This window comes from Fistularia commersonii, chromosome 3 (assembly GCF_037954325.1).
Source record: "Fistularia commersonii isolate RoL2024-O1a breed Wild chromosome 3, RoL_Fcom_v1.0, whole genome shotgun sequence".
Taxonomy (NCBI): domain Eukaryota; kingdom Metazoa; phylum Chordata; class Actinopteri; order Syngnathiformes; family Fistulariidae; genus Fistularia; species Fistularia commersonii.
In genome coordinates this window covers 6,125,065-6,140,594 of record NC_141286.1, presented here as the reverse complement: position 1 = coordinate 6,140,594, position 15,530 = coordinate 6,125,065, and the positions used below count along the sequence as shown (strand labels likewise).

General features: G+C 40.2%; 1 protein-coding gene across 2 annotated transcripts in view; it reads left to right on the top strand.

The window, feature by feature from the left end:
* sorl1 (sortilin-related receptor, L(DLR class) A repeats containing) overlaps positions 1-15,530 on the top strand; it is an 81,266-nt gene that overhangs the window by 12,487 nt on the left and 53,249 nt on the right. For both annotated transcript variants that reach the window (XM_086142700.1, XM_086142692.1), the window contains exons 2-5: positions 4,609-4,725; positions 5,410-5,544; positions 9,982-10,143; positions 10,943-11,010. In XM_086142700.1, coding sequence (XP_085998826.1) covers positions 4,609-4,725; positions 5,410-5,544; positions 9,982-10,143; positions 10,943-11,010 — 482 coding nt within the window. The remainder of the gene's footprint in view (positions 1-4,608; positions 4,726-5,409; positions 5,545-9,981; positions 10,144-10,942; positions 11,011-15,530) is intronic.

Here is a 15,530-nt window from a genome sequence, read left to right as displayed (position 1 = left end):
CAGACCAGCTTCAAACTGTGGAATGCAGCCAAGATGGGGGGGGGGGGAGTACTTTGCACTCCAAAACACACAAATGCAGGTAACACGGTGAAATCATTTACTCGGGTTTCGTACGCCAAGCGTTAAGCGGGACTCTCAGCAGAACAAGGCATTGCAGATGTCAGAGAGATCGCGTTCTAACAGCTAAATAATTCATCCATCTGTTTGTATAATCATCACAATCAAAAACTGGCCGGGGTGAAAACATAGCGTTCGGACCCAAATCTAATTGGTTGGATGCGGTCTTTTTCGCCAGCTTTTGACATTTCGCTTTCATCTCGGAGCCTCTTTCGCAGGGAGACGCAGCTTGTAAACACAGCAGGTAGATGAGTGGGGGGTGGGCGGAGTGGGGGGTGGGGGTGGGGGTGGGGGGTGGGGGGGGCTCACCCTGTGAAAATTAAGCAAGTTGCAAGACAAGCAGCAGCCGGATTCGTTCGTCACTTAGTAAATCTTCACAGAGTTACTTAAAGGTAATATTTCTAGTGCACTCATGAATTGTAAATACAAAAAAATCAAATATTAAGGAGTGAACATCCAGAACTCGGTGAGAGGAAAAAATAACCAAACAAACTTGAAAATGCACATCTTGGACTGAAGTGCTTCAAGAAGATGAGGAAGTGGAGAATCAAATCGAGAGGGAGTCTGGACTGTTCCCGTCTGGCCTCGCGTCTGACAGACAGCTCCTGTCAGAAAAAAAAAAGAGAAGAGGGGGAAGATGCTCCTTTCACTCTGAATAATTTCCCGGTTTGCTGAATCCTGTCTGCTTTGTCAGATAGTACCTTTACAATGTAGCATCTGTTGTGTGTTGCATGCGTCTGCATGTTGCAATAGCGGAGAAATCTTTCTTCCAGTCTTAACAATACGTCTCCTTTGTGTTTTCACGTTATTGTTGCATTTTTAAAGAACACCGAATTGCTTGTAAAGATTAAGAGTAATATTTTGCTCGCCCGATCCCTCGCCCTCCCCCAAAAAATGTTGCAGAGTGAGTTTCATTGAGTTGGCAGTTACACAGAAAACAGACACCGGAGCATCCATGACATGAAAATGCTTGTGCAGCCGGAGTGAAGCGTGTTAAAGGCGTGCGCGGGGGAAAGGTCACGGAACGGTCACTAAATCTTTAAGGAGAGTCTGTGAGATTTGCACCTCCACCAGGCAGGTGCTCAGCAGGTTTAACGGCCGGTTGTATTGACTTTTCTTTTTTCTTTTTCTCAGCCACTGTCCGGGTTTCGGGAGCACCCTTTTCACTATACCTCGCTTCCAAATTTGAGCTAAATTTGTTAACCCTCACGCCGCAATTTCCCGGGGCCGATTTCGAAACGATTTCATAATCATTTTGTCGCTTTGGCTTTGTCAAGTCCGTGGAGCTTCTGGGACCCCTTTTTCGCCCGTGAACATTGAAGGCAGCAAGGCCGAAAAATCCAGAGATTTACTACTGCCTCGATCTGAGAGACAGCCCTGGCTTTTTATTGTCCTGGCCCTGAGGGAGACAGATTGAGGAAAATAGGAAGGAGGAGGAGGTGGAGGAGGAGGATGAGTACGGAAAAAAAAAAATGAAACGCACTATCAGTAGGGTTGGCTTCTTGACAAGAGGCTGAAGTTGTGACTTCCCAGTGACATTGAAACCGCTGTACCTTTTGTGTTGCCGGCGAGGATTTGCATCATTTCCCATGTAAAAAAAAACACACACACACACACACACAATCCTAGTCTCTAAACGATAAGAAATTGTTTATTTTCTGTTTGCTTTCCCCGCTCAGATTAAACATGACGCTTTTATTCGTCAAACAAAAGTGGGGCGTGTGGTCGTCTCCATGACATATTGGCAAATACGAAAGTGAGGGGAGGCGGCGGCCAAGTCTTACGCCAGAGTTCACCTCGGGTAGCCGCTGCCGTGTCAGCGTGAACTATGCTTCTGAAAAATATGTTTCTCTGACCTGGACATTTGTTAAATATCATATTTTTTATTCATGATCTTCTGAATATAAGAGTGCTAAAATGACCACTCAGGATGAATGAGATTGTGTTTGTGAGCGTAACTGTCGGACACCAGATGCAAATTAGCCGGAGTGGTGTGTTAACATGCATTTCTCATGCGTGTTTATTAACACGCACTGTCCCAAATAAATAAATAAAATGAAAATAAAATAAAACCTTTTTAGTAATGATGTGTATCTAAATAGATTCAAATTAACATATGAACAGTATTCACAATCTCAAGCTTAATTTCCCTATTAAAAGCCCTTCCCAAAACAATTCACCTCTGATGGATAATATAAGATAATGTATAAATACGTTTCTTTTCTTGAATGTTTTGCTCCACTCCATGTATTGCTAATACCCTTTTTCCAATCTACATGAAGTGTCTTTTTTTTTAATATTAAGTCATATTTCTGCATTTTCTCATAACATTGATTTTTAATTTTTTGGATTACTCCTATAATGTTGTATTTGCCAGCTTTCCTGTATTGTACATCCATTCTAGCTTTAACATAATCACACCACATATAACATAAATCAATCAATCAAGCAGATAAGCTTAACAAAAAATGGTTAAAGAATGTGCTCCTGACATTGAGCATGACTTAATAATTGTTGACCATCTGTCTCTTAACATTTTTTAGACTTTTAGATCGTTCAGATGCAAACCACTGAATGTTTCGCAGGACCTTGTTGTCTTCATTAGTTTGATAAATCTGAGCAATGAATTTGTCAAGTGTTTATTTCGCATATAATTTTAAAGGCCCACGACAGTTTTGTAATTTTAACATTAATGCTGGTGCAAAATGATGATTCCAGAAAATGCCCAGGCAGGAAGTCAGCTCTGAAAAATGACGGCAGCCAATACCAATTGTTAATTTCGACAGAAATCCAACAAATTTTGCGTTAACAGTATTTGAATAGTCAAAATTCGGTGAGTGATACTCCGTTCAATTTTAACAACAGCACATTGTCCTAAATGTTTAATCAGTTTTTAGTGCAACCGAATGTTACTGACTATTCTCTATCACTGGCTGTTGAAATTAGATCTAAGATAGCATTCAAGTGCCTCTCAAAAAACAATTGAGTAAAATCAAGTGATGAGTTAATCAACGGTCGAGCTGTTTTACTTAATGGGTACTTTGATACCTATTGTAGATTTTTATAGTCTGACAGATTTACGGGTTCCGGAGATTTTTATCTGCAGATATCAGCCTTTCATAGAGATATCAGTAAATCATGGCCAATATTAAAAAGTCACAGAACAATAAGTTGGTAGGAAAAGATTCAATCGGGTTTATGTGTGTTCATTGCTGTTGTGTGGCTCTGCAGGTATCGTCATGTTTTCGAACCCAGTGTGTGCGTATGTTTAGTGAGGGGTTGCAAAAAAAGGAATTGCACCTGATGTTCTAACATCCTTTATGCTCTCCACCTTGCAGTTTAAACTATGGCGTCACGTGAACTGTAAACACCCGGTCAGTGAGGATTAAAGTTTTGATCTACCTGGGCGTGTCCTGATCCACCTGGCGGGCTGCCCGCCTGGATCCGATCGCCAAAAAAACAAAAAAACAAACAAACACAGAGGCTGTTTGAAGACCTGACGCGTTTTGCCCCCTGATATTTCAAGTCAACTTCACCGTGCCGCGTCGATCGCAGTCGTAGTAAAAAAAAAAAAAAAAAAAGCCCACACGGCTCGAGGGTTGTGCCGACGGGGGCAACAAATGTTTTCAGGAAAGAACACTGCCTCTTCGAAACTACAAAAAAAAAAAGCTCTCTCAGCTACCCGCTCCATCACTGAATCATCAATAAAAAGTAAGGGTAGCGGCGCAGTGAAGAGACAGCGATGCAATGACAATGAAAAAGGATGAAATAGCCTATTTATTTTCATTGATTTACCAGCCTGTTGTGAGGTTGATGGGGGTCCGGGGATTGGGGATGTTGTGGGGGGATGGACGAGTTGAGTCACAGCTAGCTGTTTGCCAAGCAGCGCATGGAAATCAGAAAGGTATTTACAGACATACACAACGCGAGCGCACGCTGTCTGAACTTCATCAGACAGGCCGAGGCTGACATTATCCTTTTCATCTCGATTGTATCATTGAATACCTGCTGAGGAAGTATTTTATTTTTCCATGAAAAGAACAAACAGAAAGCACTACACTTTTGCATTGCGCCACATTTTCCACCACACCACAGGAATACAGCCCGTCATTGAAGTGAATTAAGTTCGGTAAAAGAAGGGGCTTCTGCGGGTCAATGTAATTTGCGATAAGAAAAAAATCAAATCGTATATATATGTGTTTGTGTGTCCTCATGAAAAGTGGAAGCTTTTTAGTATTCATTCTGATACACAGGGAAACTAACAAATCAGAGAAGCCATTCGAAAACATAAAGTCCTTGGTGATGTAAATGGAAGCAGCAAATAAATTCGACAAATAAACTCCTTGCTTTATATGTCGATGTTCGCCGGAGGAAAAAAGAAACACTTTTTATCCCGCTTCTTATAGAGGCATAACAGATACCGTGTGACGATAGAACTGCAAAGCATGATCTCGACCTTCATCTTTTGTTTAACATCACTCCGTCCTGCAGGTCAGTCTCAACGACTCCCATAACCAGATGGTCGTCCACTGGGCCGGAGAGAAGAGCAACGTTATCGTCGCCTTGGCTCGAGACAGCACCGGAGCCACGGGGCCCAAAACCAGCTCTGTGAGTTAAACCCATCCTTGCATGGGAAGCTAAATGTACCCCACGCTGGCTTTTTATAGTCCTTTAAAACCTTTCATGATGTCTACGGTTCAGTCTGACTCCCCTTCTCAATCGCGGTCATTGAATCGCCACCATAAATAAGCTCCGCCACTGAAGGTGTGTGAGTTCACGGGTTTTGTTTTACTTTTTATTGCTGTGGACCTACATATTAATCAATCGAGCCCCACTCTCACGCACATAAAGTATTGAGAACTTGGCTCGGAGTCAGAGGAGTATGGACGACCAATACTGAGCCCTTTGGACAAAACTGCCGTGTCAATATTTATCATTTTGTGCCGCAATCGGATAATTCATTTACGATCTTGTTTTATTGTTTTTTTCATTCATTTATTTATCTTTTTTCTTTCTTTTCCTGCCCTCACGAAACACTAAAAAAAAACCGTGATGGAATGAACTGATTCGGAGAAGAAGATTTTTTCTCCCATAATTCACAAACTGTGGAAAATAAATCAAAAAGAAAAAAAGAGAAAGCATTTTCATTCTATTTGAATTTAAATTTCATGCTCTTCTCTCCATTTTCTTGCACTTGGCCAGAGATCATAACCGTATCAAATCAAACACGACGCAGTTTCAGTAAACCGCAATGCTGATTATTTGCTTCTTCCCCTCTTCTTTTGGCTCCAGATTTACGTCTCTTACGACTACGGGACCACTTTCACGCTGGTCTCTGAAAAGTTCTTGCTGACAGGAGCCAAGGCCAAGAATGAGAGCAAGCAAGTCATCTCCCAGTTCTACCACAGTCCGGCTGATAACAGAAGGGTAAGAACGGAGAATAAAAAAAGCAGAGAGGTCATGAAAATGAGGTGAAACATACAATAACGGGAGTTTTTAAAGTGAGATCAGCTGCACTTACGCAGCCAACGGAAACGGGGGTTCTCCCCCTAAAAGAGGTACCAGTACCAGCAAGAATTCCTGGACGTTGAATAAAAGGCTCCAGGGGAATGATTGTGCTTTTTATCTTTTAATTTAAATTCAGTTTGATCAAGCCAGACTTTATAATAATGTGGAATCAAATGCGCTGTACCAAAACATTGAAAAATTCTGGAGATATAAACTTCAGCTCTCTTGTTATTAACTCAAGGGGTTTCATCACCTGCTTGAATCAAATCCCACGGTCCCCAGTAACCATGAGAATCAGGTAATCGTTTCTAAGCCTTGACCTCTGAAAATTTCCGCAAACATACGAGAGCTGTGTCTGTGCGGGGCAATGCGTTATTTTTACCCCAGAAGTTTTTCCTGGTACACGACTGGACAGGAGCCATTAAACAATTGGTCATTGCACAACCGTCATTTCAATTCATTAACTTTGAGTTTACAACCCCCCTGCTGGAACCAAAACCATACTGTAAATAAATACGCTGTATCTCACATTGAAGAGGATTTAGATATTCATCCGGTTCTGTTTGCATCATCCCGTCCTTTACCCCTGAATTAATCCCCTACCCCATTTCCTGCTCATCATGGGATCCAATTATTATAATCTAAGTAGAGGTTTTAGGATTTGGAGCCGGATATGGCCTCATCCGATACCTATTTTTTCATATTACGGTAATAGCGCTCTTGCATTTTAATGATCGGCCCGACTGTGTGCCTTCTGATTTAATTTTTGTCAGGATTAAGCTGACAAATATGTGTATTTATCTGTTTAACATACATACATAAATACATTGACTGGTGATCACTGGCGGTATAATGAGATCGTGGTAATCACGCTACATGCTCACCAACACAGATGTGTCCTTCCAAAGCAAAACAATCCCCATCCCTAAACATGTAACACTGCTGCAAGCATCGTCACTGCGGAGCCCTCGAAGTTGTTCTCAAAAAGGCGCTGGAAGTAATTAATGTAAAAATAAAGCCTTAATTGGCATTGAAATGCAGGTCTTTCATCCATCTTAAAAATTACATTTCTTTTTCCCCCCTCCTGAGTTTACCACTTACCGGTAGACTGTTAAACCAAGCTAAGGTATTGGATTGAATTAAAAAAATCTTTAAAAAGTCAAAAGTCTTAAATCCAACTCTCTTTTAAGCTGTGGGATATGTGGCCGGAAAGAATTAATCCATGCTATTTTTCCTTGTCAGTTGAAGTAGTAGAAATTACTATGAAGATGTTGAGACCTCTTCATTTTTGCAGTATCAAGAGGTACTTTGCTCTTTGTTTAGGACCATTAAGGAAATATTCTGTTATTTTTCTTATGCTGTGAGCTGTCGGGCCTAATGATGCATAAGTGTCTCATCACAGCTTTTCTCCCGTTGGATGAAGATGACCCAGAAATTCGAAGATAGTAAACCTCTACAACACTTTTTCGTGTCGTTTTTGGAGACAGAGTGAAATCCCGTTAAATATTGATGCTTATCTGTCGGGATTTAATGGTACCCTCGAAAGTCAGCGCTCCCCGCTGTCTGGATCATAACATTTCCCTGAAATTTGGTGGACTGGTGGCCATTTCTTTTTTTCTTGCACAAGCTTAGACAGCGTCACTGTGCTTCACAATGTGCCCTCCTAGCTAATACCCCATCAATCATTGCTTTTTTTCATAACGTGCAGGCAGATGGTGACCACACCGCTAATCACGTCCGGATAAGACTGGAGTCTGACATTGGAACGCTCTAAAATATACAGGGTGTGATTCTTTTGAAAATTTTGCTTTTGGGCTCCATGACTCTGGATCCATTCAAACATCCTGTACACCCACTCCTTTTTATAAATTAAATTGAAGCTGATGTAGTTTGGACTGTTATTAGAGACCTCCATGGCTTATATCAATAAATGTAATGGGCCTGACTTGTACTGGCATCTTAAAGACTCCTAAAGAAAGAGTGGTTTAAAAAAATTGTTCGAAAGGAAAGGAAACTATTATAAATCCAAAGAAAGAGCTGAAAAGAAATACAGCTGCAACATGATGATTTAGTGTTTCCACGAAGGCATTCGCAGTGGCTTGGTTGCTTAAAAAAACAAAAACAAAACAAAAACAAAAAAATTGATAAATGCTTTTAGAAAGACCTTTACCACATCTTTTCCTTGTAAATTCGATGGGATGTTTCCATATATTTCAGGTGGTCACATCCTTTTCCTGCATAATAGTATGCGGTGCAACAATTCAAAACATGTCTGCAAAAGCCCCCCAGACATTTTTAAGTGAGAATGGGAAAATGGCCTGTATCAGAATTGCGGGGTTGTAGAATTGAAGAAGAGCGGCTTTTATGGAGAAATATATGCGCCGATAGCCCGAGTCTGTCCTCTTAAAGCTGCAGTCAGATCCCCTGCATCTCTGAACAAAGGTTGCGATCCCTTCCGGTTGGTTTAAAGGTGCTCTAAAAGTGAAATGATATCAAACCGCCTTCCCCCAAGGCCATGAATACTAGGTTTTTTTTTCCACCTGTCACTTTGCAGTATTGTCATGAATAGAACAATTCAGAATGTACAAATCAACCAGCAGGGAAAGCTTGGAGCAACAATACCGGCCTGTGTTCACGACTCATAGCTCCACAGGACTGATAAAAATGACCGATAAAATAAAGCATTACCCCCAATACATCCACTTTAATCACAAAGGTTTTACTCCACGGCTGATGTTTTGTACTTTATACACGCCAAGGCTTCCCTAAACTCCCCAAGCTGTTGAAACGTGCCACCTGGCCCCGATTTTACTTGAAAACTGGGGCCTGGGACTAGTAAAGATATGCCAGACGCTGAAGTCCGGTCAACGCGGGCCCATCACAGAACTAATTTCATTGTTGGCTGCTTTTAACGGGTTGAAACTATAACTGCCGTCACTGAGTGAGAGTGCAAGAATGGCCAAGTGAGGCAACACTGTAAAGAGCTTTCAGAGCCTCAGTGGAAAGATGGTTTATAAGCAGGTGTTATTTAGCCATTTGAAATGTCTGCCTTATCTGATGTAGCATTTTGAGCTAACGCTGCCCCCCCCCCCCCCCCCCCCCCCCCCCCCCCACATAGTAGTTCTCAATGTAATCCATTCTTACACATCCTGGGATTAAATGGCAGTGTAAATCCGCTTATTGTCATAACTCCCTGCTTCTTGTAGCATTAGCTTGTTAAGAACCAGTCTTTTTGAGTATTTTCGTAGATTTTTTTTCACCCGTTTGCACTTCATAAACTATAATGGCAAATCATTGTTCTTGTAACTTTATAAGTGTTAGCAATCTTAATTCCTCAGATATAGAATTATTTTTTCATCATTTGTTCACCCTCCTGGCCGTTTGGTATCACCGACTGCTTTTGCATTTGAAAAGGTCGATCTGGCTGGAGTCCCGGCTTGCATGTCTGGTCTTACTGTTCTGTTGTGGGAACCATCACTTAATAATCAATCTTTCAGTGAGTTTGTCATGGAGGATCAGCGTGTAGCTGCTTTTTTTTCCGTGTATCAGGATGCCAGCCTCTTTTAGATCATCTGACAATTCTTCATTTGTCTTCTCTGAGCCTCTCACCTTTTAGTAAAGACCCTTAAGAAGCCGCTGAAGATTATTCTGCCTAGCTATCACTTGTAATTACCGGATTAAAGAATCCCCTTTGTTGAAAATATATTTGTACGCCCCCGGGCATAAGGACCAGACAATTCGAGGTTGCCTGTCCGTCTAGTTCCGATGAAAGCAATCAGTTTTAACCTTGAGGGAATTTTCCTCCAAATTGGTACTTGGATTGAAGAATAAGTTTTATTGATTTTTTTATTTTTTATTTTTGTGGCCAAAGGTCACGTTTGCACGAAACATTGTTGGATTGAAACATGATGATTCATTGCTTTTCAGTGGTAGATGTTTACTTCTAGCGGTCCAAGCTCTGCTGTGAAACTGGACAATATGGATGTAAACTGGAACCACATTTCCGATGAAGACACACAACCATCAGGCATTGATTCTGGTGAAAGAAGCCACTTATTCCTTCTTTCATTGTTTCTTTTTATTGTGATTCATCACTATAGCTACACTGTGTTCGTCCTACATTCAGCCTACATGTCATTGCGGCTACAGTGACATTAAACATCCAAGGGAACTTGAAAAATAAGTGTGGGATTAATTTAGCGCTTTCCAATTACATAATCAGAGTTTTCGTGTGTGTACGCACACGTATACACGCGTCGAGGTGCCGCATTGGTAGCCGTCTATATTTTTCCTCTTCATTAAGCTGGGGATTGAGGTAACATCACATTTCTGTCTCCAACTGTTCTTTTCTTTCAGTACCTTTTCGTGGACTCCACCAACAATTTTCTGTGGAACACCTTTGACTTCTGTAAGAGCGTGCAGGGGTTCCCCCTCCCCTTCAAACCCACGGACCTCGTGCTCCACAGCAGAAGACCCAACCTAGTACTGGGCTACGATGGCAGTCACCCAAACAAGCAGGTAAAGTGTCGCCTTGCCAGCAGCAGCCCCCTCTATCTTGACGCTCAGCGTTGTCTGATCTTTTGCAGGAGATCTGGTGTGAAACCGCAAGAGTGATGCAGGCTGCAAAAAAAAAAAAACACATACAGCACCGATGTTGTTCTTACTTTTTTTTTTTTTGGACAACCCCATACCGCTACATTGTTGTACCAGTGTTCAAATTACTGCATCACATCAACTACCAATGAAAATAGTTTATTATTGTTTTTGTCTTTTTTAACTGTCAAACACACGGAGCATAGCAGTAAATTGCTGACATGCAACAGCTAAATAGTAGAAAGGTTGCAAACTTGAAATCTTATCACAATTTAGTCTTCTTTTTAAAAATGGTAAACATGCTAGTTCTCGGCTCAGTATTTTAGGATATAGTGCGAAGTCATAAGTGACAAACCGATCTTGGTCTGTTTTATCTCAGGCTCTGTTAAATACAAATTCATCAGTCCTCATTATATAAATGCAGGCGATATCATGAGTTGTATATTTGGTTTCACTTAAGCTTTTTTTTTTTTTTAAAGAGTTCTGCACTTTTCAATAGTAACCGGTAGGTAGAAGAAGATCCTGTCTGCTGAAGTACCGCACAGCAGTTGTTGAACGGTTCTCCAGCGTTCTCCTTGTCACATAAGCGAGAGCTAAAATAAAGGAATGAGCTTGACCTACATTTTTACAGTGCACCACCCCCCCTTCTTCTTCTCCTTCTTCTTCTGCTCCCCCACACCCTCTCCCTTCTCCCCACACCCACTCCCCATTCCTGCCTCTCTAGCTGTGGAAATCAGACGACTTTGGGGAGACATGGGTGTTGATCCAAGAGCACGTGAAGACCTACTTTTGGTAAGCCAACCGATGGAGTTCAGAATACACATTTTAAAAAGGGGGAAGAGAGAAAAAAAAAATCAAACAGGTACATTTAATGCTAAAGATGGGGGAATGCTGGTTTCTGCTGGAAAACACTCGACCAAAGCCTTCGGGTGCTAAATAATCTAAGGAATTATGCATCCGTTGCCATGAAAGCATCAAAAGTAGGGAAAAGATTGGTACATTTTTCAGCAGAAACAGTTTAAATCCAAAAAAAAAAGTTTTTGTTGGAAGGCTTTTCAGGAACAGTTTTATTAGTGTGGTCCTGACAGAAAATCCGTACTAACCACCATATATGTATTTGCTATTTTAGAAAATATTGAATTGTTATAAATCCTATGTATAAAACTAGATTTGGCCACAGTTTGACAGTGTATGATTATTTTTATTATTATTATTGTTTTAATACTAATGGAAAGAACTTATGATATGAAGACTGTCCCAAAACTGTCATAAAAGTAAAATCAGCATATTCTTGCATACGTGCTCAAGCAAAAAAAAAAAAAAAAAGAAAGAAAGAAAGAAATGAAGAAATCCACATGCTGATAAAACACAAAACAATGTCCGAATGGATATAAGAAATTGCAGATCATACTTATAGGCTATTTAACATTGGTTTCAGAGTTACATTCGTTCTGCAAGTATGGATGATAAGGGGAACGGCAACGATCTACTGAAAGAGTTTTTCTTCTCAACCTCTCACACACAAATTACTGACCCCTGTGAGTCTGGGCTTATAGTGCACATACAGAAAACTGAGCGGAAAATCAGCCCATTCATGGAGGTATGTTGTGAATTCTTTGTCAGGAGCTCGGTCAAGTCTGAGAGCGAATAACTCCTCCCAAAAGAAGCCTTGACTCCCGTCGGTCTATACAAGCTGTTTTGATATTTTCACAATTTGTATAGCAATATTTAAGAAAAAAAAAAGCCTCTTTTATATTCATCAGAAAAGATACTCAAAAGCAATATTAGGCCTCAGAAATGAAGTGACTGCCTCTTTAACCCCCAGAATAAAAGATCACCAAGGCTAATTCTGTGTGTTAAATCTGCAATCTATTTTTGCTCTGCTCTCCTCACTCTTCATGAATTAAACAAATGAATGGCTGAGGAATGTCTCTGCAAAATGGCAAATTCTTCTCAGGTGCCAGGCAATAGATGTTTCTCATAGAATGGGAGATTTAATAAAATGCTGTTATTTATGATCCGTAGGTAAATCCTACTTGAAAACTAGAAGTGAGATAAAAATAAATAGATGAAAACATTTATCCATATTTCCTCCTACAGTTTATATTCTAGATTGGAAACTTTGGCCTGCATTTGATATATGAATACATATATGTGTCTTTTTGCAACATCTGTAACGTGAAAAATCCTTTTCTGGACCTCATCGTTAAACCCGAGTATTAAACTAGTAGTAAGCGTTGAAGCAAGCGGACTAATACTGGAGAAAACAAACAACATACTAACATGCAATAATTTGATCAAGTTTTCACTGCGTGCAGCTCCTACAGGGTAAGAATCCTCATAATGTTGAGACAACATAATGTTTGAAAACAAACACATACATCAATTACTGGCCTTGTTTCAGTTCATTAGGATTGCTGCAATGAGAGCTAATTGGTTCTCACCGCAAAAAATGATTACCTGTGAGATCTTGTCTGTGAGCGAGCGCTCCTTCTTTCCCAGCCACTCAGAAATTTGAAAAGTGACACTTCTACTTTCTGTTTTTCAATTTTGGAATATATGATTCCAATTCAGTTATAGAGTCACTCAAAATGTGTCCAATTTCTTGTTGAAAAACAAACAAAAAAAAAAGGACAGGTCTCTTTCTTGCTTTCACTGCAGTCAGTCTGTGTGACTAAGAACCCGTTTCAACAAATGCCCAATAGCTAATTAATTCCCGTGCTGACTGATTTCAACTTTTTTTTTCTGTTATTTTCTTTCATGATTGGGGATTGGCTGGCTGTAATAATAATTGATGGTTTATTAAGCCCTGGAGGGTCAGAAAAAGCCTAACCATCCTCCCACCATACTCAATAGCCATGAGATTGCCTGAGATTGAAAAATGTTTGAAATCGCATCTACTACCTTAAGGCCAGATTTGTTACTTTGGTCCCCATCACTGAAGTCTGTGTACGCCATAGAACTTCCTATTCCCTGGGAGAACCCTATGAGCGCAAGAAACTTTGATACGCTGAGAATTTTATATCTTTTCTGATAGTTTCTCATTTTGCTCTCAATATATACCATATACCACATGGAAGTGCAAAAAGTCCTCTGGCACAATGGACACAGTTTTACATCTCGGCCGTGCTTCTATGATCCTTAATACTTTATTAACACCTTGTGGGGAAATTCCTTCTCTACATTTAACCCATCATGGATGAGCCATGAGCAGTTGGCTGCTGTCTGTCAGTGCCGCAAAAGGAGGAGCCGGGAATTGAACCAGGAATGTTCAGTTTCAAGGACGGTTGCACTACCTCCTGTGTATGTAGATGTGTGTGTGTGTATATATATATATACCTATTCATATACCTGTGCATATGTATATACATACATATATATGTGTATATACATATACGTACACATACATATATGTGTATGTGTATACATATATATGTACGTGTGTGTGTGTGTGTGTGTGTATATATATATATATATACACACACACACACATATATATATATATATATATATATATATATAAATCACATTTTTTTTGTTTGATCAATCAGTATCTCTTATCTTAAATAATTCTGTCCATGATAAACCCTGGTCATTGATTTAACAATGTGACTGGACGCCATTCAATCATAAATGGAATTTGTTCATGGCAACTCTTCATTTTTTTAAACCTCAGGTTGAGGAAGGAAGGAAGAGATATGGTTTTGGGCCGATGACGATTCAGATCGTCTCTCCTTGTGTCAATCTTAATTCACTTGCTTTAAACAATCTAGTTCTTGTCATTGTTCCAGGTTAATACGGCTTCACGGTCGATAAGTGGTCGCACTATTTTATAAGGGTAGCCACAGAACCTGAGTGTTGGGGGGGAAAAAAAAAGTCCCTCTGTATCTCAAACTACTTGATTTATAAACTGCTTTTACTCAGTATGACAAAGGCCAATTAGTATCTGTAGCGAATCAGTTGCCTTTCAGGTCCTCTGTTGCCAACAGCCAGACAATGACATCGGTGATTACCTTTCCTGTTTCCCTGCCAAACTGTTCCGCAGTCCGAGTTTCTTCCTATCCATTTATATGAAACAGTGGGCTGCATGTCGCTTTTTAAGATTATAAAAACCCTTGGCTTGGTAAAAGATGAGGGCTGAACATAACCAACAGAACACTGTTGCTGTGCTTAAACTGACACTATAAACAACAAAAAAAAAACCACAAGCGTTTCATGTCTTGGATTCATGTCTGTAGGATTGGTTTCTCTTTTGCACAGCTCTAGAATTACACAACTTTCTCTTCAACGCAAGACCGTTGCAGATTGTAAGATATACAATACACAAGCACAGTGTGGGCACACACCCGGCCACATATCCTCTAGATCATGTTCACTCTTTGTACAGTTGGCTGATTTCAAACCTGATAAAGTGGAGACGACTCAAAAGAACAGGTTCTTCCTATGTAAGTAAATAAGCGTGGATATCTGATAGGCTGCGCTTCTTCATTTGTGGGAAAGAAAGCATAAAAATGTATTTAAGACAAACTCGCTCCAGTTAGATAAGGACTAAATATAAGGCAGACCCTTTGAGTCTAAACAGTGAAGCCTATATGGCCGTCTCTTCTTGGCTGCATTGTTTGTAATGGCCAGCAGGAGTGGATAATACTGAAATGCTATAAGACAATGAACTAAATGTCAAAATAAACATGGTCTCAGACTCAAGTTTCTACTACTTCACTATCTGGAATGACGTTCACGTCGTCAAATATTTACACAAAAATCAACAACGAATCAGTGTGTTACAGGGTTTTTTTGCGCACGCACACTCACACAAAAAAAAAAACATCACGCTTATTCAAGTTTGGTAGGAAATGTGCAAAACAAGTGGTTTTGTTCTGGAAATAATAGAAAGTTTCTGTCTGTCAGTTTGCATCAAGCCAAGGAAAAAAAAAAGGAAAAAGACAACGCGAGCGTCATAAATCTGAACAACAATAATCCGAAATGAAGTCCATGACAGGAGGAGTAAACCGTATCTGTCCTTTTGCTCTGAATTCTCAGTATTCTTACAACATCACTACATTGCGAATGAATTCACAAAGCTAAATCAGGCAACTCCATATTTGAAATTTATAAATCTTCTCTGTTAACTAATTATAACTCAATCTCATCCCACTTGATATTATTTGTTCTGGCCTCAGGTAGAATCACACCTTTGTTTACATCCTAGACATACTGTAGATATTCCATCTGAAACACTGAAAGCAGAGTTCTGAGTCAGGTGTGCTCAGTTACTCGCAACGTATGATTGTAAACAACGCATCCAGCAACCA